This window comes from Protopterus annectens, chromosome 3.part1 (assembly GCF_019279795.1).
Source record: "Protopterus annectens isolate FY-2018-M chromosome 3.part1, PAN1.0, whole genome shotgun sequence".
Taxonomy (NCBI): domain Eukaryota; kingdom Metazoa; phylum Chordata; order Ceratodontiformes; family Protopteridae; genus Protopterus; species Protopterus annectens.
Genome location: NC_056732.1, coordinates 1,542,779,307 through 1,542,799,931, shown reverse-complemented (window position 1 = coordinate 1,542,799,931; position 20,625 = coordinate 1,542,779,307). Strand labels below are relative to the sequence as shown.

General features: G+C 41.1%; 1 protein-coding gene across 1 annotated transcript in view; it reads right to left on the bottom strand.

Annotated features, from left to right (window-relative positions):
• The window catches only part of LOC122797801 (nitric oxide synthase, brain-like), a 317,433-nt gene extending 301,722 nt beyond the window's left edge, over positions 1 to 15,711 (bottom strand). Inside the window, exons 1-2 of the mRNA XM_044066321.1 lie at positions 15,602 to 15,711; positions 7,304 to 7,466 (exon numbers count right to left, since the gene is read on the bottom strand). Of these exons, the coding sequence (XP_043922256.1) occupies positions 7,304 to 7,466; positions 15,602 to 15,711 (273 nt within the window). The remainder of the gene's footprint in view (positions 1 to 7,303; positions 7,467 to 15,601) is intronic.
• Between the last annotated feature and the right edge of the window lie 4,914 nt (positions 15,712 to 20,625).

The window sequence follows — 20,625 nt, the reverse complement described above, 5'->3', positions numbered from 1 at the left end:
AGAGACTGATATAGTATGTTACTCTTATTTCTAGACATTTTTTAATCTTTGATTTACATCATTGCTTAGAAATTTTCTGTCTGTTTTTATTTGCTTGAGTTATTCATCATTATCAGTTTTAATATCCCTAATAAATTTTAAGCATTATTATATAACTTCTTTTCAGTCATCCATCCCTTTATTTACTCTTTTGATCTGCCTATAATTTTCATTGAATTCTACCAGTAAAATGCATAGTATACTGTACTGCTTCTTATTTCTTCAACTTTCTTTGGTTTCATAAATTGTTGTGGTTAGTGAGATGTCTAAGGCCTACTGCTTCTTCTACTTTCATTTTAAACTTTCCATATATTAATATAACCTTTATTTCTTTCTTTCTTTCTATCTCTTTATTTTTTTCTGTAGTTTTGACTTTTTTATAAAAATTCCTACAACATGTTGGAGTTCCATCCACCCATCATCCATCTATCCATCCGTCCATCCGTCCATCTATGTTCACAGTCGATGAAACCAGATACTATCCCAGCAAGCAATGGGAGCTAAACAGGAACTAGTACAGAACAAGAAACCAATTAATTTCAGAATATATGCATAGCTCTGTGTCCACTGCATACTTAAACACACATACTCACGCACACTCCTTGAGTTAATTTGAAGCAAGGCTAATTCATCTACTTGCCTGCCTTTTAGATATGGGCAGAAATAGGCACCCTACAAAAACCCAGATGGTACAGAAGGGACATGAAGCCTGCCCAGACAAGTTGTCCAGTCAAACAGCAAACTAGAAAAACAAAATGGATACATTAATTTTACAATTCCACCTTTTTTGCTTCCCCTTCATTCCCTCAATCAGCTGTCTTATTAATATTTGCTTTTAACATTCTGCCCAATTTTATGAACAATATACACATTTTTCTTATTTTTTAATTGTTCCTTTATAGAAGGTTCATCTTTTGACAATCATCTTGAATCAATATTATATGACATCACTAGTTTTACATTATCTAAAGTATTACATGATATTACAATATACTACAACAATGGGCTGTTCCCTATGCATAGTTTGTACATGTATAGGTTCTCAACATTGTGTTAAATTGTAAAGCCCTTGTGTGGTAGTCTTCCAACCCTGATCCATTCTAAATTCTGTAGCTGTTGTTTCTTTACTCAGTGGATCACTTAAAGAAAGATTTGCCTGATGTAATGAAATAGTATACACTGTTTCTAAAATAATAATGAAATCTGTCTGTTCATAGGTTGGTACTAGGCTATCAGCCCTAGGGCCTATACAAGCCTAGCCATAACAATTCCCTGGCTATTTCTTCCCACACTATTTACTTCCCTAGACCCCTGTCTAGCAGGGTGACTGACGTGATCCCCGGGGTGAATTTCCTTTCTCCCATTCAATCATCAAGGTTCCTTTTGAAGAGGGCCAAAGAGGCGCTCTGCTTGACATGTATGGGCAGTCTATTCCAGAGTCTCGGGAGTCTCTGGGTCAGGAACCTATCCCTCCAGCATGTTTTGTTTATTGTGATGACAAGGTTTAGATCCCTGGAGCATGGGGCTCTGAGGGATTGGGATTTATTTAAGTGTAGCATGTCCAACAGCTCGGATTTGACATGGCCTTGTGTGTTAAGCAGAGATCTCCTCGGAGTAGACAATATGCGACAGAGTATGGCTGGATTTTTTAAGGAGGTCAGCATAGGGCATCTGCTTTAGGCCTACGATTCTTTTAGTGAGGTATTTCTGCGGCCTTTCCAGTTGTTGCAGATGTCTTGAGAGGTACATACCAAATGGAGCATTGTATTCTACAATGGGTCTAATGAGGGATGAGTACAGTGGGAGAATGGTCTCCTTTTTTCTGGATGAAAAGCCCTTAGTGATGAGGTGTGCCACAAAGAAGGATTTCCTGACTGTTGTGGTGATGTGATTATTGAAGGTGAGACCACTGTCCACCTGTGTCCCTAAGTTTCTCATCACACTTTCAGTATTTAGTGTACTGCCATCTATGTGGTAATTCACAGGTACATATTTTTTCCCAAAGGGGATAACTATACATTTCTTGGCATTGAGCTTGAGCCCATGGCTCTGGCACCAAGGATCTGTTTCTGTAAGGCCCTTTTGTAGAGTATCCACATCATTTGGGGATTCAATAATGGCTCCCAGTTTGCAGTCATCTGCAAACTTTGTTAGCCAGAGTCCCTTAGTGTTGGCCTGTACTTCAGAGAAGTAGATGCCAAGCAAGAGAGGTCCCAGGACTGAACCCTGAGGTACTCCACTTGTCACTTGTCTGGAGCTGGATTTGGAGTCAGCTACTTTTACAGTGTGGGTTCTGTCAGTAAGGCAGTTGGCAACCCATCGAGTGATGTAGGGATTAATGCCCAGCTTAGTAAGTTTATCTATGATTCCAGAGTGGGGGATGGTGTCAAAGGCCTTGGCAAGGTCCAGAGAGGCTGTGTGGACTGCCTTACCCTCGTCCATGGCTCTGGAGACTAATTTGAAGAAGTCAATCAGGTTCAGGAGACAAGATCGGCTCTTCACAAACCCAAACAGGGTGGGGTCTAGTGTTTTAAGGTTGCCAATGTCTTTGTTTATAAGTTCCATGATAATACGTTCCATGGCCTTGCAGATCAGGCTCGTCAGACTGATGGGGCGGTAGTTCCTGGGATCCAAGGTGGATCCTCCCTTGTGTAATGGGATAACTGTAGCTGTGCACCACTCAGTGGACAGGAAGCCTAAGGTGAGGGTAAGATTAAACATGACACTTAGGTGAGGTGCCAGTTCATTTTGTAGTTTATGTAGTACACAGCCTGGGATGTCATCTGGTCCTATGGATGCTGTATTCTTAGCTTTGGAGAGTGCGTTTTTTACCTGTGTGGCCATTATTACCAGAATTTGGCAATCTTCCAGTATTGAGATGGGCCATCTTCCAGTATTGAGATGGGCCAGGTCTGTTTTCCTAAACAGAATATTTAAGAGTGATAAACTACAGTTACCTCCAAAAAAGGAACCTTTCAACAGACATCTAAATGAATTTGAAGTCACTGTCATTGAGACACTTGTGGCAAGTCCATAAAAATATTTCAAAACACTCCTTACAATGGAGTTAGCAGCATGAGCTATATACAGCCAATGAAGTGTACTTGTATACACCCACAGTAGAACTTTCTCACACAGTACAGCTAGATGATGTCTCCAGTTGTGGCAAATACCTGCAGTAAAACCTTCTCATACACAGTTCAACTGGAGGAGGTCTCCATTATGCCAACACTAGAACCTTCTCACAACAGTACAGCTGGTGGATGTCTTGATTTGTAGCATATATTTACAGTAGAACCTTCTCACACTCAGTACAGCTGGAGGATGTCTCTATTTGTGGCAAATAGTCACAGTAAAACATTCTAACAACAGTACAGCTGGTAGATATCTTGATTTGTAGCTTATACTTACAGTAGAAGCTTCTTACACTCAGATCAGCTGCAGGTGTCTCCATTTGTGGCCATAGCCGGCCTTAGGCATAGGCCAACTAGGCGGCCACCTAGGGTGCCGCTCTAGCAGGGGTGCTTTTTCAGTGTTTATTTGGTGTTGGCAGACCAGGATGGGGACACTGGGTGGTGTGGTGAGGGGCGCTGTGGAGCTCTTTTGCCTAGGGCACCAGTTGACCTAAGGCCACTCCTGTTTGTGGCATATACCTACAGCAGAATGTTCTCACACTCAGTACAGCTGGAGGATGTCTCTATTTGTGGCAAATAGTCACAGTAAAACATTCTAACAACAGTACAGCTGGTAGATATCTTGATTTGTAGCTTATACTTACAGTAGAAGCTTCTTACACTTAGATCAGCTGCAGGTGTCTCCATTTGTGGCCATAGCCGGCCTTAGGCATAGGGTTAACCAGGGCGCCACCTAGGGTGCTGCTCTAGCAGGGGTGCTTTTTCAGTGTTTATTTGGTGTTGGCAGACCAGGATGGGGGCACTGGGTGGTGTGGTGGGGGGCGCTGTGGAGCCCTTTTGCCTAGGGCACCAGTTGACCTAAGGCCACACCTGTTTGTGGCATATACCTACAGCAGAATGTTCTCACACACAGTACAGCTGGAGGATGTCTTTATTTATGGCATATGCCCACAGTAGAACCCTCCCACACACAGTATAGCTGGAAGAGCTGTCCTAGCAGATTTAGAATATGGCCTCCCTATTATTACCAAAGCCTCAAAGAAAAAAAAAGCACTCAGCCTTTCAAACTCTATCCAGTCAAATCTGTAGATTAATCATATAACCCATGAAAGAAAGTACCACTACTTCATCGTATTTATATCTGATGAAGCGTTGAGAAGCAACGCGAAAGCGCTTATACCACTGCAGTCTGTTTATCTGTTGTTCAATAAAGCGTGGACTTTTGGTTTTACCTGAAGATTTTGGAGTTTTATTCGGTTTGGCTTACATGGTGCACTCTTTATTGTTATTTCACTTGGTTCACTTGGATTCTATAAGAGTGCTTTGCTTGGCGGTATTGTTCTATTTGCTGCAAATCTGTAGATTAATCATATAACCCATGAAAGAAAGTACCACTACTTCATCGTATTTAAAACAAGGAGGTCATTGTTGCATTGTATTCAGCATTCATCAGACCTATCACTGAATACAATGCTCCCTTTGGTATGTCCCTAACGAGGCACATCCAACAATTGGAATATCCACAGAGGGTCCTTACTAAAAGAGTACAGGTTTTAAGTAACATGTTCTATACAGGCTGCTTCAAAGATTCATCCCTGTATTCTGTCTACTACAGGCTGTTGAGAAGAGATCTATAAAGGCATTGTCAGACTGCACCTGATGGACATCCTGCATATCCACAAAACAAACAGCACCAGAATTACCCATTCTAAAGGCTTAAACCTTGCCTGTGATTTAAATAGGACCTGCTGGAGAGACAGACATGCATCACAGAGATTACCCCTTCTCATAGGTTCATAGGTAGGTACTAGGCTATCTGCCCAAGGGCATTTATAAGCCTTGCCATAGTGTGTTGGCTTTTGCTGCCCCATTGATTAATTAACTGAGCCTCTGTCAAGCAGAGCCAATGAAGTGATCCCAGGGGTGTATTTTCTGTTACCCATCCACTCATCAAGGCTTCTCTTGAAGAGTGTTAGTGAGGGGCTTTGCCTAATGTAGTTAGGAATTTTGTTCCAAAGCATGGGGAGACTCTGTGACAGGAATCTATCCCTCCAGCATGTTCTATTTATTGTTGTGGCGAGGTTTAGCTCACTAGAGTGCATGGCTCGCAGTGACTTGGATTTCTTTAGGTGGAGCATGTCCGTCAATTCTGAGTTGGACATGGCTTTGTAAGTCAGGCAGAGATCACCTCTGAGTACAGCCAGAGTTTTTTCAGTCGGGCTTCATAGGACATATGTTTGAGGCCAGTAATCCTCTTGGTGAGGTGCTTTTGTGGTCTTTCCAGCTGTTGGAAATGTTTTGTGAGGTACATCCCAAATGGGGCATTGTAATCTATGATGGGTCTGATAAGTGATGAGTAGAGGGGCACTATAACCTCTTTATTTCTAGATGCGAACCCCTTAGTAATTAGATGGGCCACAAATAGATTCCCCATCAATGTAAAGCAGAGTCCCTCTTTAAGCAAATTTAAGTGTGACAAGGACAATTGGATAGGGAACAGGAAATTTGTGTCCATAATGGACACAGGCAGCCTGTAAATGGGTCATCTTTCAGGCTCCTGCTTGTAAATGTTTCATCTCCCAAGTTCCTGCTTACACTTATCAAGGGTGCCAGAACTTGTCAGAGATATTTGATTCATGGCTAGGCCCTAAAAGACCCTTGTGGTTGTTAGCCTAGCGCGAACCTATGAATCAATGAACCTATAAATGAAAGATTCACACTCCTCTTAGCCTGGCTTCTCCACAAACTCTTATACCAAAGTTCTTTTGTTTTCTTCTCCGGCTGACTGTTTCTAGGAACCACATTCTTTGATCTTAGATTACAATCCTCTCTCCCTTCCTCTACACTCCTACACTCCACTCACAAAATTCCACTCCATTAACCACAAATTCTCAGTAATGCCATGTCAAACATGGGCATCATTCTATGCAACCTAAGTGATATCACCTCCTTTCCAAATCTTAGACACCAGCTCAAGAAATGATTACATTCAGCTAAGCAAATGATTCCTTTGAGCTGGAACACATTATTTGAATTGCTCAGAGATGATAAGACCTTGCTAAGTTTAATGCTATAGGCTTCCAGAAAAGCAATTAGTGGGAAATGGAAATCAAAATCTAAACCAACTGAATATTGTAAAGGAGACAACATAACTGGAGATGGGATTCTTAGAAAAGGAATGGAGCATGTAGAATAATTTTCAGAAGGAGGAGAAGTGAGGTTTAAGGGACTACAAGAACTGTACAATTTATGTAATGTTGGAGGGAATAATAATTGTTAAGAACATATGTGCATAATGCACGAACAAGAGAAACATTTGGCATAGTTCATGAACATGAGAAATGTTTGCTACAATTTATTTTCTTTTCTGTTATTATATGTGTGCATATGACATTGCATACAATGTATGAATTTAATAAAGTTGTTTAACAAAAAAAAAGAACATTTCTACACTCCACTACATTCACTCTGTCTTACCTCCCTACTTTCACCCCATAACTTAACACTGAAACATCCATGCTAAATCAGCCCCATCACTCTCCTCTCTCTATCCCGTACCCCTTCATCCTACTCTCTACCACTTATCCATCCTCGCAATACCCATCTCCCTGTATTGTGCTTCATTCACTGTTCTACATCCTCCAGCATTCACTGTATTATTCTGTCACTGTAGCCCAAATTAGCCTACATTCACTCTGTTAATAGAATTGCATATACCTTGATGTTAGATAGAATCTTATTTTGTTAGACAGATTTCTACTGCATTGTCACATTTATGCATGCCAGATATAGTATAATATAGACGATATGTTGAGACAGACTTCTATGTTGTAGTTGTTATAATGTTTTTGCATGCTTAATATTGTATTGTATTGTACTTTTCATCTGTACTGTAAACCACATCATTGTCTACTGTTACATTGTACTTGGTTTTCCATAGTGATAGTTAAGATCTGACTCAAAATTTTTACTCTTCATAATGAATGAAAACAATATCCTTAATACAACTCCTTTATCATATCTCTTATGGTCTCAACACAGATTACAGACCATAAAGGGTTAGTATCTTCATCATGCAACATGCCATAACAGCAGCCAACATATTTAAGGCAAAATAATGTAGACATTACCTTTAGCTTTGTCCACTGGATTCTCCCAACGCAGCGTGCAGCATTGCGCCAGGCTTGCTTGGCTCCAAAAATGAGCTCATCCTCTGTCAGTTGATATGTTCCAGTCATTTCTATGTCTCGTATAACTTCTTGCAAACGATCCAGATGTTGCTGTGTCTGCAATCTCCAAATAACACACAAATGGCTGGTCATATAATGGGTATTTTATGTCCATTTTTACAAAAGTGTGGACTAATAGCAGTGCATTGCATTTAAAATGTGTATTTTCCAGTTAAGACTACCTCAGGAAGGTGTGAGTTGCAATAAATAGAGGAAAATGTCTACTGTCATTTCAAAATTCAACAACTAATGTGAAAATTAAACAGCAGATTCAATTTTAATAGACTAGCAGCATGATGGAGAAGGAAGTCCTGTGTATGACCTCAGTTACTGGGGTTTGATTAGCGGCCTTGGCAGTGGAAAGTCTGATAATATGAGGGACAGAAATGAAGGGGTCTACATGCTTGCCTCTCTCTTGGAGAAGTTATAGAACTTAAATGACATAGAGCAGTATAATGCAGATCATGCAGTGTAAGCAGATCATGCCTCTTGAACCTGATCACCTTCTTTGAGGCAGTCACCAAAGCCGCAGATGATAGTAAGGTGGTTCACACAGCCTATCTTGACCTTGCCAAGGCTTTCGACACCATCCCCCATTCTGGAATTATAGCTAAACTCACTAAACTAGGTATAAATCCCTGCATCACAAGATGGGTTGCCAACTGGCTCACTAACAGAACCAACACTGTAAAAGTTGCACACTCCAAATCTGACCTCAAACCAGTGACAAGTGGAGTACCACAGGGTTCAGTCCTGTGGCCTCTCCTGTTTGGTATCTACTTCTCTGAAGTACAGGCTAACACAGAAGACCTCTGGCTAACGAAGTTCACAGATGACTGCAAACTAGGAAGCATAGTCGAGTCCCCAAATGATGTGGAAATCCTACAGAAGGGCCTCACTGAGACAGATGCCTGGTATCAGAGCCATGGCCTCAAGCTCAATGCCAAAAAGTGCATTGTCATCCCCTTTGGTAAAAACTTTGTACCCATGAACTACTACATAGACAGCAGTCTACTTAACACCGAATGTGTAATTAGAGACCTTGGGACCCAGGTGGACAGTAGTCTGTCCTTTGATAGTCACATCGCCACAGTAGTCAGGAAGCCCCCCTACATCGCACACCTCATTATAAAAGGGTTCTCATCGAGGAAAAAAGAGGTAATTGTCCCCCTCTACTCGACACTCAGACCCATTATAGAGTACAATGCCCCTTTTGGAATGTACCTCACAAGACATCTGCAGCAGCTGGAAAGGCCACAGAAGTACCTCACAAAGAGGATTACTGGCCTCAAACAGATGCCCTACACTGACCATCTCAAACAACTCCAGCTTTACTCCGTAGCATATTGCCTACTCCAAAGTGATCTCTGCCTAACATATAAAGCTATGTCAAACCCAGAGCTGTTGGACATGCTACACCTAAAGAAATCCCAATCCCTCTGAGCTACATGGTCTAGGGACCTAAACCTTGTCACCACAATAAACAGGACATGCTGGAGGGATAGATACCTGTCCCAGAGACTTCCCATACTCTGGAACAGGCTACCCATCTATGTCAAGCAAAGTTCTTCATTAGCACTCTTTATGAAAAATCTTGATCAGTGGGTGGGAAATAGGAAATACACCCCGAGGATCACTTCTGTGTCTCTGCTCGACAGTGGCACAGGAAAATACCTTTCTTGGGTGGCATAAGCCAGGGAACTTTGTTGGCTAGGCTTACATAGGCCCTCAGACCAATAGCCTAGTACCTACCTATGAACCTAGGAACCATTGTGTTACATTGTTACCTGACAGCACAGCTGAGTACACTCAAGTTCAGAGTAGAAAGGACTGCAGTGGAAGTGATGTTGTTCCACAGAGACAGAGTGTGACCTTGTAGTACCCCAACACCTGTTCACTGAGGGTGGGGCTACAAGATAGGCATGTTACCATAGAGGGGGGGAATCTTCAATTCACAGGCTGGCTGCCTGAAAATGAGCCTAAAGTGGTATGAGGTGGTGTGGCTAAAATTCCACCAGTCCACAATGCAACCCTCTCTCTGTCTTTCTCTCTCTCTCTCTCTCTCTCTGTCTCATGACAGTTAACTTGATCTTAGCCCCTAATCACCAAAAGGGAATAAATGCACCAAATCCGTGTCTGATGAAAGAGAGCTGATAGTCAGCAGGAGCTGAAGGATAGAAAACAATGCTAGTGGATTAGAGACTTCTGATTTCTAAGGAGAGAAACAGCAGCTGCTTGTGGAGGAGTATTATTATTAATAATAATTAATTAATTTGCTATAATAATTTCATAATGAGTAAAATAAAATCCTGAAATAGTAGTTACATAGTTTAGTTTATCAAGCAAAATCCTGCTCATTGAAAGCAGTCATACATAATACTACTGTTTGGTAACACAAAGGTATATAAGTTTTTTTCTCATCTGTCAGAATACTGCATTGTATTGCATATAGCAGCTAAAGGCTAAGTTGGAATAAAACAAATAACAGAGGCAAATATTCAAACAACAGCACCAAAGAGCTACTAGTTATAGTTAATAACATGTAATAATAACATATACAGTTCTATGGTGACTGACATGATTCATTTAGTCATTTTAAGTGAAGTGGAGCCATAGTCCTGAGCAAGCTTAACAATCAGGACATAGAAAGCTAATTGCAACAGCTGGCAAAGATGGCTGGAATATGAAACTTCTGCTTGTGTATTATTTAATTATCTTTCCTTCACATATTATATAACAGCTCTCCAAGTACGATAAGTACAAGTGGTTAGTGAATCCACATATAAAAGTAAAACCATTTTAATGGGTGCTGTACACATTTCTTCATGAGGTTTTATCATTCAGTTGCTTTTAAACAAATGATAATAAATAGTAGACAAAAATAAAGAAATAGATCTAATCAAATGTGCAAGCAGCAAATGGCAGTGGTAATGCTGTCAAGCCTGAGTCTGTTATAACGTTTATTCATCCCAGACATCATCACCTGCAATAACTTGAAGTAAATTTACTTGTGGGAAAACATTTGGACCACAGTACTCTTATGTTAACAAGGAGAGGGTACTGTAGCTAGATAATACATCAGAAACAGTATACAGCTATATTATTTGCAATAAGTCTGGAATCTTGAATGCTAACCAAGTATGCAATAAATCAAAAATTCTTGAATAAATTTTAAGGAGTGCCTAGTGCCCTTCTCTGACTGAGAAGCTGAAGATCAGAAGCTACTGTTATTTTAAGATTTTAGGTGCTGAGCAGGCAAGCAGTTTTCTGCACATGTTGATGTTTCCATCCTATGTCTAGTTTGCTCCTTGCAGTGGATTTTGAAGTTTAGAAGAAGGACTAGTTGATCTAGTAAGAAGATGCTACACAGATCTGTCATAGATAATTAATTAGTATGCTTGGCATGCTTACCTAAACTACAAGGTGGCTCAGTGATACTGCCATTGTATTCAACGCTTTTAAGCTAAATTCAGTCAAACCCATTCAGTCAAATGAGTAATCATCTAGATTTTTCTTCAAAATATGGTGCATGACCTTATATCAACTGGGTCTATATCACTTTATCGAATAGCTATTCAGTGAATGGACATTCATCGAATCCCTGTTTATCGAACACACACTTTATTGAATGGCACATTTTACCTAGGGCAAATCAGCAGTTGCCGACTAAGCAATCGTAAAAAAAAACTTAAAGTTGAAAACCTGCCAAGATGGGGGGAGCAATGCCCCCCCCCCCCAACTAAATATACCAACTCCAAGATCTCACTACATTGCGAAAGGAGCAAACTCCAGATGGTGGACAACTGCTGATTTGCCCTAGTTAAAATTCACCATTTGATGAAGAGCAGCTTCGATAAACAGGGGTCCGATAAATTACCATATCTTTAGTTATGTATAAAATGTTTTACTTGCATGAAGCACTGAGACATGTCTTCACTTATTCTGAAGTCTGTATTTTTTCCCTGAAGTATGCTATTTGAAATAACATAGAAACCCTTGGCTGACAGCAGCCCTGAAAAATTATCCAAATTAAAACAATTCTTCTTCACATATTTTCAAATATCTAGGCATCTGGTTAGACTAGGCCCCCAGTTTTCAACTAAACATCACAAAAATTATACACAAAATGAAAAGGTTATAACTTTCCTCAGCTGTAAGGCACAACTAAAATATGGTTTACCCCTGAACTACAGCAATCACAACTAAAACATTAATCCACTCTAAGCCTTCAGGAACAAAAAATGCTAAAACATAACCTTCTCCCTGCAGCATGAACATCATTGTTTAACCAGTCAAGATAGTTAAATGTCTGCCTGCCAAATAAACAGCTGATCTTTTACTTGATTCACAGCCATTACTTTCAACTGTCCAGATTTTTGCAGAATATCCAATTTTTTGCTTTATATTTTTAGTCTGTTCCTCGTAAAATTTGTGCTTTGCTAGCAAATCATTGAGGGATAAAGTCACTTAATAATGGCATACATTTCAGTTTTAAACTTATATCTTTCATAAAATACATGGTAACACAAAACCTATCATTTTATCAACTTTCTAAGTTTACAAGAGCAATATTTAAATCTGTCCTTATTTTTGCCCCCCCCCCCCATTATTTTAGACTTTGTCCAGATTTCTTGCACTATGAGGTTGAGATGTATGTTCACAGCTATTTAAGTGTTTACACTTAGAAAGCTTCCCTTCCCTATCTACAAAACATAAACTGAAATCCCCACTCTACAACCTAAGAAGCTAAATATATACAGGGTCCCATATTACAGACACCCAAAACTAACTTTCACAGCACTAAAGACCTAACTATTGGAATCATTGCCTGCAAACCTTAAGGAGATAACCCTTTGAGCCAAATTCAGTTTTCAGCTTAAGGCTCATCTCGTCAAGGAAGCCCACTACAACTGCTTTACTACAGGTTATATTTAAGCAATAACCCATTTAAGCCTGGGTGTGGGTAATGCTGGATTTACCCACGGTTGGTATGGTTTGGTCACGAGGGCGAAGCCCGAGTGGCCAAACAAAGACAACCGTGGGTAAATCCAGCATTACCCACACCCAGAAGTGGGTTACTGCTATTATACAATGACATTATTTAAGAAAAAAATACTTACTTTTCTTAAATAATGGCATTGTATAATGCCTCTGTGCTGCCCTTCCACAGCTGTCTGGTATTCTGCGGCAGTTCTGATGTACTGCCCTTGCATATGCTTATGCAGTACATCAGAGCTGTGGGTGGAAGCAACGGAGAAAGCAAAATCTCCGTTGCTTTTTACAAAATGTCTCGCTATGTTAAAGTTTAACATAGCAAAACAGCTTTAAAAAATGCAATGGAGAAAGGAAGATCTCCGTTTCTTTTTTTAAAGCTGTCTCACTATGTTAAACTCCTTTTACATAGCGAGACAAAAAGCAACAGAGATCTTGCATTCCCCGTTGCTGTAAAAATAAATAAATAAATAAATAAATAAAATAAACACTTATACTAATGGAAAAAGTCCAGGCGACCGGACCTTTTTCCATTAGTATAAGTCTGATTTACAATGTGCATGCTAACCAATCAGCGTGCACGTTTTGGAATATTAATGAAGGGTCATATAATACTAATATACACACCCTACATGTCATTGTGACTCAAAATAGTGTATCTGCTTATCTTTCATCTTCCTTAATGTTTTTAATATACTGATCAATAAGTCTCTTCTCTACTCTTCGTCTTCCCCATTCCCTTTTTTATTTATTTATTTTTCTGTAAAAACTGGTTACTGCCCTACTCCATACATATTGTATTTTGCATGCTTATGATTATTGTTTATGACTTCTTTAAGACAATTGCTGTTAGGTAATCGATGTTTGCATATTTTTATATAACCTGAGATGAGACTGCAGCTGGTATATATGGATCAGTGTTCTACCTTGGAAAGCAGCAAAAAAAAATAAATAAATAAAACAAAAAATACAAACTATTTCCTCTCTTCTTCTTTGCGCAGATCTATTAACTGCCCTATCATCCCAACTTAAAACAAAATGGAGCAAGCTTATAATTGCATCACAAATTTTGCAGTTGGTTACTGGAGCAAAAATGACCAAGGCCTTGCCTTGTGTCATCTGAACCAGGTGATCTGTCTGTAATGTGACCAGCAACTTGCACATAGGCATCTATGTTTTGTATACAAGGTATTATTCTCAAACAACTGAACTACTTTAATATTGTGACCTGAAGACATACTAAATAAGATCTCAGAAAATTCTCCAGTAATGCTATCCGCACTCCTATTACTAAAAGAGCATATTACATTTTATTAAAGTAGTCATTCATCCTACTTCTTTCACATAAAGAGATATAGCCCCAACTATGGCTCAGACAACCTGAATTCAAATAGTAGCATTTAAAGAGTTGGTTGTTGGAGGATGGAACTGAGCACTTGATTGTGGTTTGTACATCCACAGAGGACAGAGAAAGGTAATTCTTGTTAACCAGTCATCACCATGCAAGTAAGGCTTGCATGGTACTGAACTGGCCAGGACTGGGGATGTGCACTTGGTAATCCTTGCTGGTGATGGTAGCCCTCACAGCACAAGGTGAGGCCTCATAGTAATGTGATACTCATGTCTGCCACCACAAAGTGGGTTAGGCCTCACAGAAATGCCCTCATTGTCATGATGGCACTGAGAGCATAAACCATCTCCATGGCTGCCTGGATGATGATCTGATATTCATTCTTGCCGTCACCCTAGTGACTCCCCACTGGCAGGAGAATTAGAGGCCTAAGACTGAAAAGGGAGGCTTTATGGTTGGCAGAAAGACACATAAAAAGGATATATAAAAAAAGTAGCCCTATAACCATATAACTTGTCATGCGCATTGAAAAGGCTGAACTGACAAAGCTAAAACTTCCATTTCAGAGACAAAAACTTGCTCCACCATTGATCTACTCATTTGTCATACTTTCTAAAGCACTCTACATTCTGGACTGTTAGTTTGACCTGTCCGTAGCTCACTCCCATTGCTTTCAACCAATCAGTTCATTACACGTCAATCCAGTGTTTAACAGAATGGACTTCCAGTATCCATAGTAGCAACTCTTCTTGTGTGCCTGGCCATGATGAAAGTAAGTAATCAGTGCTGGCTACTCCTCCACTTTGCAAACTCTGGCATTTCTAATTAAAATGACACTTAATTAGGACTGCTTGAGTCATTCAGCCTACATAACAACAACACAATTGCTAGTTAACATCACGTTTTTTATTATGTATAAGCGAGAGGCCAAGGTTTAGACTAAAGACTGGTAATGTGTAACAGTGATGATAATGAATTTAATTTCATGCAGAAGATGAACTTGTGCCTTATATGACAACAGACAGTGTTGGCACTAAGACAGTAAATGATGCTTACTAAAAGGAATAACACAGAACAAGTTTTGCTGAGTGTTAACATACTTGCATTGTGTTGACAAAGCCATCCATCTAAAGAAAATCTTTTAAGAAATAGAACCCCATCAGACCAGACAAACTGCATTATCGTATGGTTTCATGGGTAGTTACTATGTAAGTAGTTCAGGATTATATGGAGAAGCCTAGCCCAATTGTGCTAGAGCAATGTATGATTAAGTGAATTCTTCAAAATACCACAATTAGCAATTCCTTTATCCTCCACACTAGCTACCATCTGCTCTTGTAATTACTACTCTTTTGTAACACATGTTTAAATCAGTCCTCTTCCCAAGCATCTAGGGTGTACAGATTCCCAAATGTGCTCTTTATATAAATATAATGCAGCAACATTTTTGGGTGCTGCATTTCACAGCTGCTGTGACATCTATTATGCTAGAAAGTTGAGCAATGAAATATCATATTTGGCAATCTCTACTCCCTCAGATCCCTAATGCATGGTTTCTGGTCACCACTGAAAAAAATCCACATTGAAAGATGGTACCAATATAAAAGGAACTTGTAGGCACTATGAAAATGTAAACTAATCCATGGCTGGAAGCACTGCATTTGGTCCTGTAAAAGAATGAGGAGGTAATGCACTTCTAGCATCTGTGATGGGTTGTAAACTACACATGCAGAGATTTCACCAAAAATGGAACAAATCAGCTAGTAGAACATGGTGGAGGAGTCCTAGCAAATGCAGGCCAGTGAAGATAAGAATGAAGACAAAAACTCATGCACATGTTCAGACTGCTGACTTACTGTTTCATAGATGAGTAGTACTGTTTTAGGAAGTCAGTGGCAAGAGGAATGATCTCTTCTTTGGGACGTGGCCCATTACGTAAGCCCCGGATCAATTCTTTGGGAAACATAGTAGACCCACGGCATCTTATCCCACTGCAGGGAAATGCCTAAAAATAAAATATATTATATATTAGTTTCATGTGATGACTAGTTTGTGAGTTAACAAACACTACAACATTTGCTTTATTTAAGATAGAGATTTATAATGCAAAAAGCTAAACTGTTAGATGTGGATATAAGTTATTATAATCTTGCATACCAAGTACATTTCATTAATATGTACATGTTCCTTAATAAACAAAGTGTATATCTTTTCATCACATCCCTTATTAATTAAAATTTGACGAGACAGCATGCTTGCAGGATTGGGTACATGTCAAGCCAAACAGGTAAACTAAGCACTATGAAGTCTGGTATTGTACCTTACATAATCAGAGTGATCAGCCCACTGACAAACAACTGGCAGCCATTCAATAAAGACAGACAAAAAGAAGCAGTTTTCAACTTTTCATGCAGTCAAAGCAAGAAACATAATGCTTTTGCTGAAAAGAGGAAAAAGTATTAAATCAAAAATAAACATTGGCCACAAGTAAGACTTTATCTATGTACAGCAGATATGGGGGCAACATCATTTTACCAAGACAGGGTGCATATCAGATCTAGTGATGTTTGAGGGAAAAGGTAGCTCAGAGGGAGCCCCACTTTTGATTACTGTCACCTTCAAACATCACCACAAGTGATACGTATTATACTTTGAAAGCATGATGGGTCATCATACATCTTATGTGTATAGTGGCCTGTGTTGTGGCCACCATTCATCTTTTTCATTTAAAAGGCGTATTTTCTGTCTAAAATAACTGTATAAAGGCTTCTCCATGAGCTGCATGGTGAGTTACCAAAAATAACAGGATGTAAAGTTGTTCAATCTCGACGTTCATTCTTGACTGATGGGTTCGGAGCCAATCCATCAGCTCCAGTATGGCTTTATGCAAAGATCGAGGTCTTCCAGTAGCTCGAGGCCAAGCCCCTATCTCATGATGCACTGTGAATTACCCCAGATCTAGTTTGATGCAGCATGTGATCGGAGGTTCCAGTGCAAGCTCAAACCAGTACTATTTAAAAACTTTTATATTTAGCAGTTGCGTAAATAATTTTTTTTCTAAACTTTTATTAGATAAGTTAGATGGTTAGGTAGTTAGCTTTTATAGCTTCCTTAAAGCTCCCCTTCCCATGTGTGGTTATTAATCTTTAAAATATCGGCCTTGTGTTTTTGGCCTAGTTTTCTCTTGCTGTGTTTAAGTAATTTCTAGTGGATATAGATAGCCTTTTTCTATTGTTGGCCTCCTGTATTTTGGCCTTAATTTAGTAGAGAGTGTGTTTGTATATTCTAGTGGCTGTTATAGTTATTTAAATTCTTTATCAGGCTCATTTCTGTGTGTGTGTGACTTTAGAGCCTAGTAGCTTTATTAATATTGTGAGATACTTTTTTCTTAGGCTCGTTTGTGTGTGTGTGTGCTGTTAGAGCCTAGGAAATTGTTGATTATTCTGCTCTGCATTTTTTTTATAGCAGTATTATGGTGGATGATAAAGACAAGCATTCAAAGTCTGGTTTTAAAAAGTGTCCAGACTGCAGCCAAAAAATGTCTGTAATGGATGGACATGTGACGTGTTTATTGTTTAGGAGCTGTCTACTTACAGGAGTCTTGTGCCATTTAAGATAGTGTTCGAGAGTGTTGTTAGAGAGGAAAAGGAAGTTGATGGACAGGGGTTTGTTAAAGCACCCTTTTCAAGAGGTGTTGAGTGACCAGGATGTGGCCAGCAAGTCTTCTAAGTCCTCTAGGTCTTCTGTGGAATCTAAGGACTCTAAGCAGTCCAAGAAATCAAAAAAATCGGATGATTCTGTGACATCGGCTCCACAGACCGCAGAGCTGACTGTCTTTTCTTTTCGGAGCCAGCCCACAACTTTGGAGCCGGTATCTGAAATGCCTCAGTCACCATTGCTTCAGTCGGCACCATTGGTGCATTCATCTAGGTCAGATTTGGATATGGCTCGATTGGTGCAGAAGCTTTTACAGGCACCAGGCCTTGCTAAATTGTTGTTGGCTCCAACCCAAGTGGCTTTGGAGCTGAAGACCATTACTCCTGCTTTGACCTACTCCTCCTTTGAGCTGTACCAGCACTTCAGAGCCACAGGAAGCCGACCTGTTGATTGTGGAACCTTTGGAGCCGAGACCTGCTCCAGTGTCCTGGGGTCCATCCACTCTGACATCCTCGGCACAGACCGGGGAGTCTAGGAGCCAACACTCTCCAGTCAGATCCGGGGAGGATAGTCGGACCGACTTGTTGGTGCTGACTTTTCCTCTCGGGGCTTCGGCTCAGATGAGCTCAGCACCTACGTCCAGCTTGCAACCCACAGCCTTGGTGTGGGAGGGTTTGATGGTTCCCTTGTCTTCTTCGGTTGCTACCCATCGGAGCCATGGTGCCTTCGAGGCCATGAGGAGAGCTTTGACCCCCAAGATATCCTCAACTTCAGGCCTTGCTTCCTCATCCCCTAAAGTGCCTGTGTCTGCTTTTGCTTCTGCTTCCATCGTCCAGGCTAGGTGTAGTGACCCAGAGCTTCAGGTAGCCCCACAGGGTGCTCCATGTTCTTCCAAGACCTCCCCAGAGGCTCCCACTGAGGAGGTTCCCAGGAAGAGATTGTGCAAGAGGAGACACTTGGACTCCCCACAGGAGTCTTTTACATCTGACACTAACTTGGATGAGTCAGAAGGGTCCCTGCGGTCCTCCTCTGAGGATATCTCCTTTGCTGAGATACTTGAGATCCTTAGGCAGAGGGGTGATTGGCAGTCCAAAAGCCCTACTGAGGATGAGTTAGTTCTCCTGAAGGCTTTCGGGTCTCAACCCTCCACCTCTTGGATGTCTCTGCCCTTCTATGAGCTCATGCAGTTGGTCTCTTGGAGGGCGTGAGAGTTACCGGAGTCCATGAAGCCTGTTCCTAGGAGGCCTAAACAAGTTTATATCAGCTTCACCAAATAAAACCTTCTTATCCAAAGGAGTCTCTGTTGATGCTATGGTGGTGGAAGCGGCCACCAAAAAGGAACTCTCTGAGACTTCCTTGTCTATCCATCCTGCTAATAGAGAGTCTAGGATCATGGATAGATATGGGAAATGCATGTTTAGTTCAGCGATTTTTGCTCTCCGCTCACTGAACTACTTAACCCATTTCACTAGGTTGCAAAGAGATCTCCTTAAGGAGTTGGGAGATACTCTTCAGGGTACAGTAGCTGCAAGGGCCCCTGACAAAGTTGCTGCCCAGCTTGCTACCCTAAATTCTATTGTAAACTCGTCCATGCATCTTATATCCTATGCAGCTGATGTAACGAGTAGGGCAGCGAGTACAGGAGTCGCTCTCAGAAGACATTCTTGGATGCGCTTGTGTTCCTTTGCGGAGCCCTTTAAGCCATCCTTTATAAACACCCCTTTTGATGGCTCATCCCTTTTTGGGCCTAATGTGAAGGAAACTCTGACCAGGTGTGAACAGGAGGGAAAGACTCTGTCTGCCATTGGAGTCCATTTTTCCACACCTACCCGGCCTTATCCCAAAAGCCAAAGGGGAGGAAAAATATGGTTCCAGAAAGCTCAAAGAGCCTTTCAGGACATACGTGGTGAACCCCGCCCTCCAGGGGCAGAGGAGGGAGTAATAGTGGAACACGCTGCCCTCGCGGCAGAGGAGGTCCACAACATCAGGGTGACAGAGATCACTTCCCTGGTCAACCCTACCAGCGCTCCTGAAAGGAGGCCCGACTGCCCTGCTCTGGAGGCAGTCAGGGGTCACTTATCTTTGTTTCCAGATGCCTGGCAAGAAATAACAAAAGACAGCTGGGTACAAAGTATCATTTCCAGAGGTAACTTCATACCATTCGCCACACCCCCCCCATCCATAAGGAGAATCCCAGACATTCCACCCAGTTACAGGGGACAAGCAACTATTGAGGTCCACATGTTGCTAGAAAAAAAGAGTCATCCAGCCAGTCCCAGCAGACCAAACAGGATCCAAAACATAATCAAGGTTCTTTTTGATTCCAAAGATAACAGGAGACTGGGGACCCATTTTGGACCTCAGCAGACTCAACCAATATGTAAAGAAAGAGAAGTTCCAGATGGTCATGCTCTAGTCTATACTTCCCTTCTTAGGAAAAGACAATTGGATGTGCTCAATAGATCTCAAGGATGCATACTACCACATAAAAATGGTCAGGCCATCCAGAGATCACCTGCATTTCCAGCTGGGAGCCAATCATTATCAGTTTTGAGCCCTGCCATTTGGTCTCACTACAACCCCCAGAGTGTTCACCAAATGCATGGCAGTGGTCACGGCTCACCTGAGGCATCTAGGATTCCAGGTGTTTCCGTACCTAGACGATTGGCTCCTTACCACCACCACCAGACATCAACTGATTCAGGCAAGAGAGTACACTTTATCACTCTGCAATCATTTAGGCATTACAGTCAACTCAGAAAAGTCTGCCTTGCCGCCATCGCAGCATATCATTTTTTTCGGGGCAGAGCTAGATACCTCAACCACCACTCTAAGGCTACCAATCGAAAGAGTCTTCCTACTTTGTCAGCATGTCAGCACATTGGTATCGAAAGACAGAGCACCAGCTTCAGAAGTTCTGAAAGTATTGGGTTTGATTGCTGCAGCAATCCTAGCCATACCATTAGCAAGAATGCATATGCAGATCCTTCAATGGCTGTTGTTCATTCAATGGTCTTACCAGGAACTCCCCAGAGACCACACAATATTGATTATGAGCTCTTGCAAGAAAGATCTCCAGTGGTGGTTGACATCTCTTCATGTCACCATAGGGTATCCCTCTGTTCTACCCCCTCCAGTAGCCACTGTGACCACAGATGCTTCCATGATAGGGTGGGGGGGGGCATTTTCAGAGAAGGACTGCCCAAGGCACATGGACAGATCA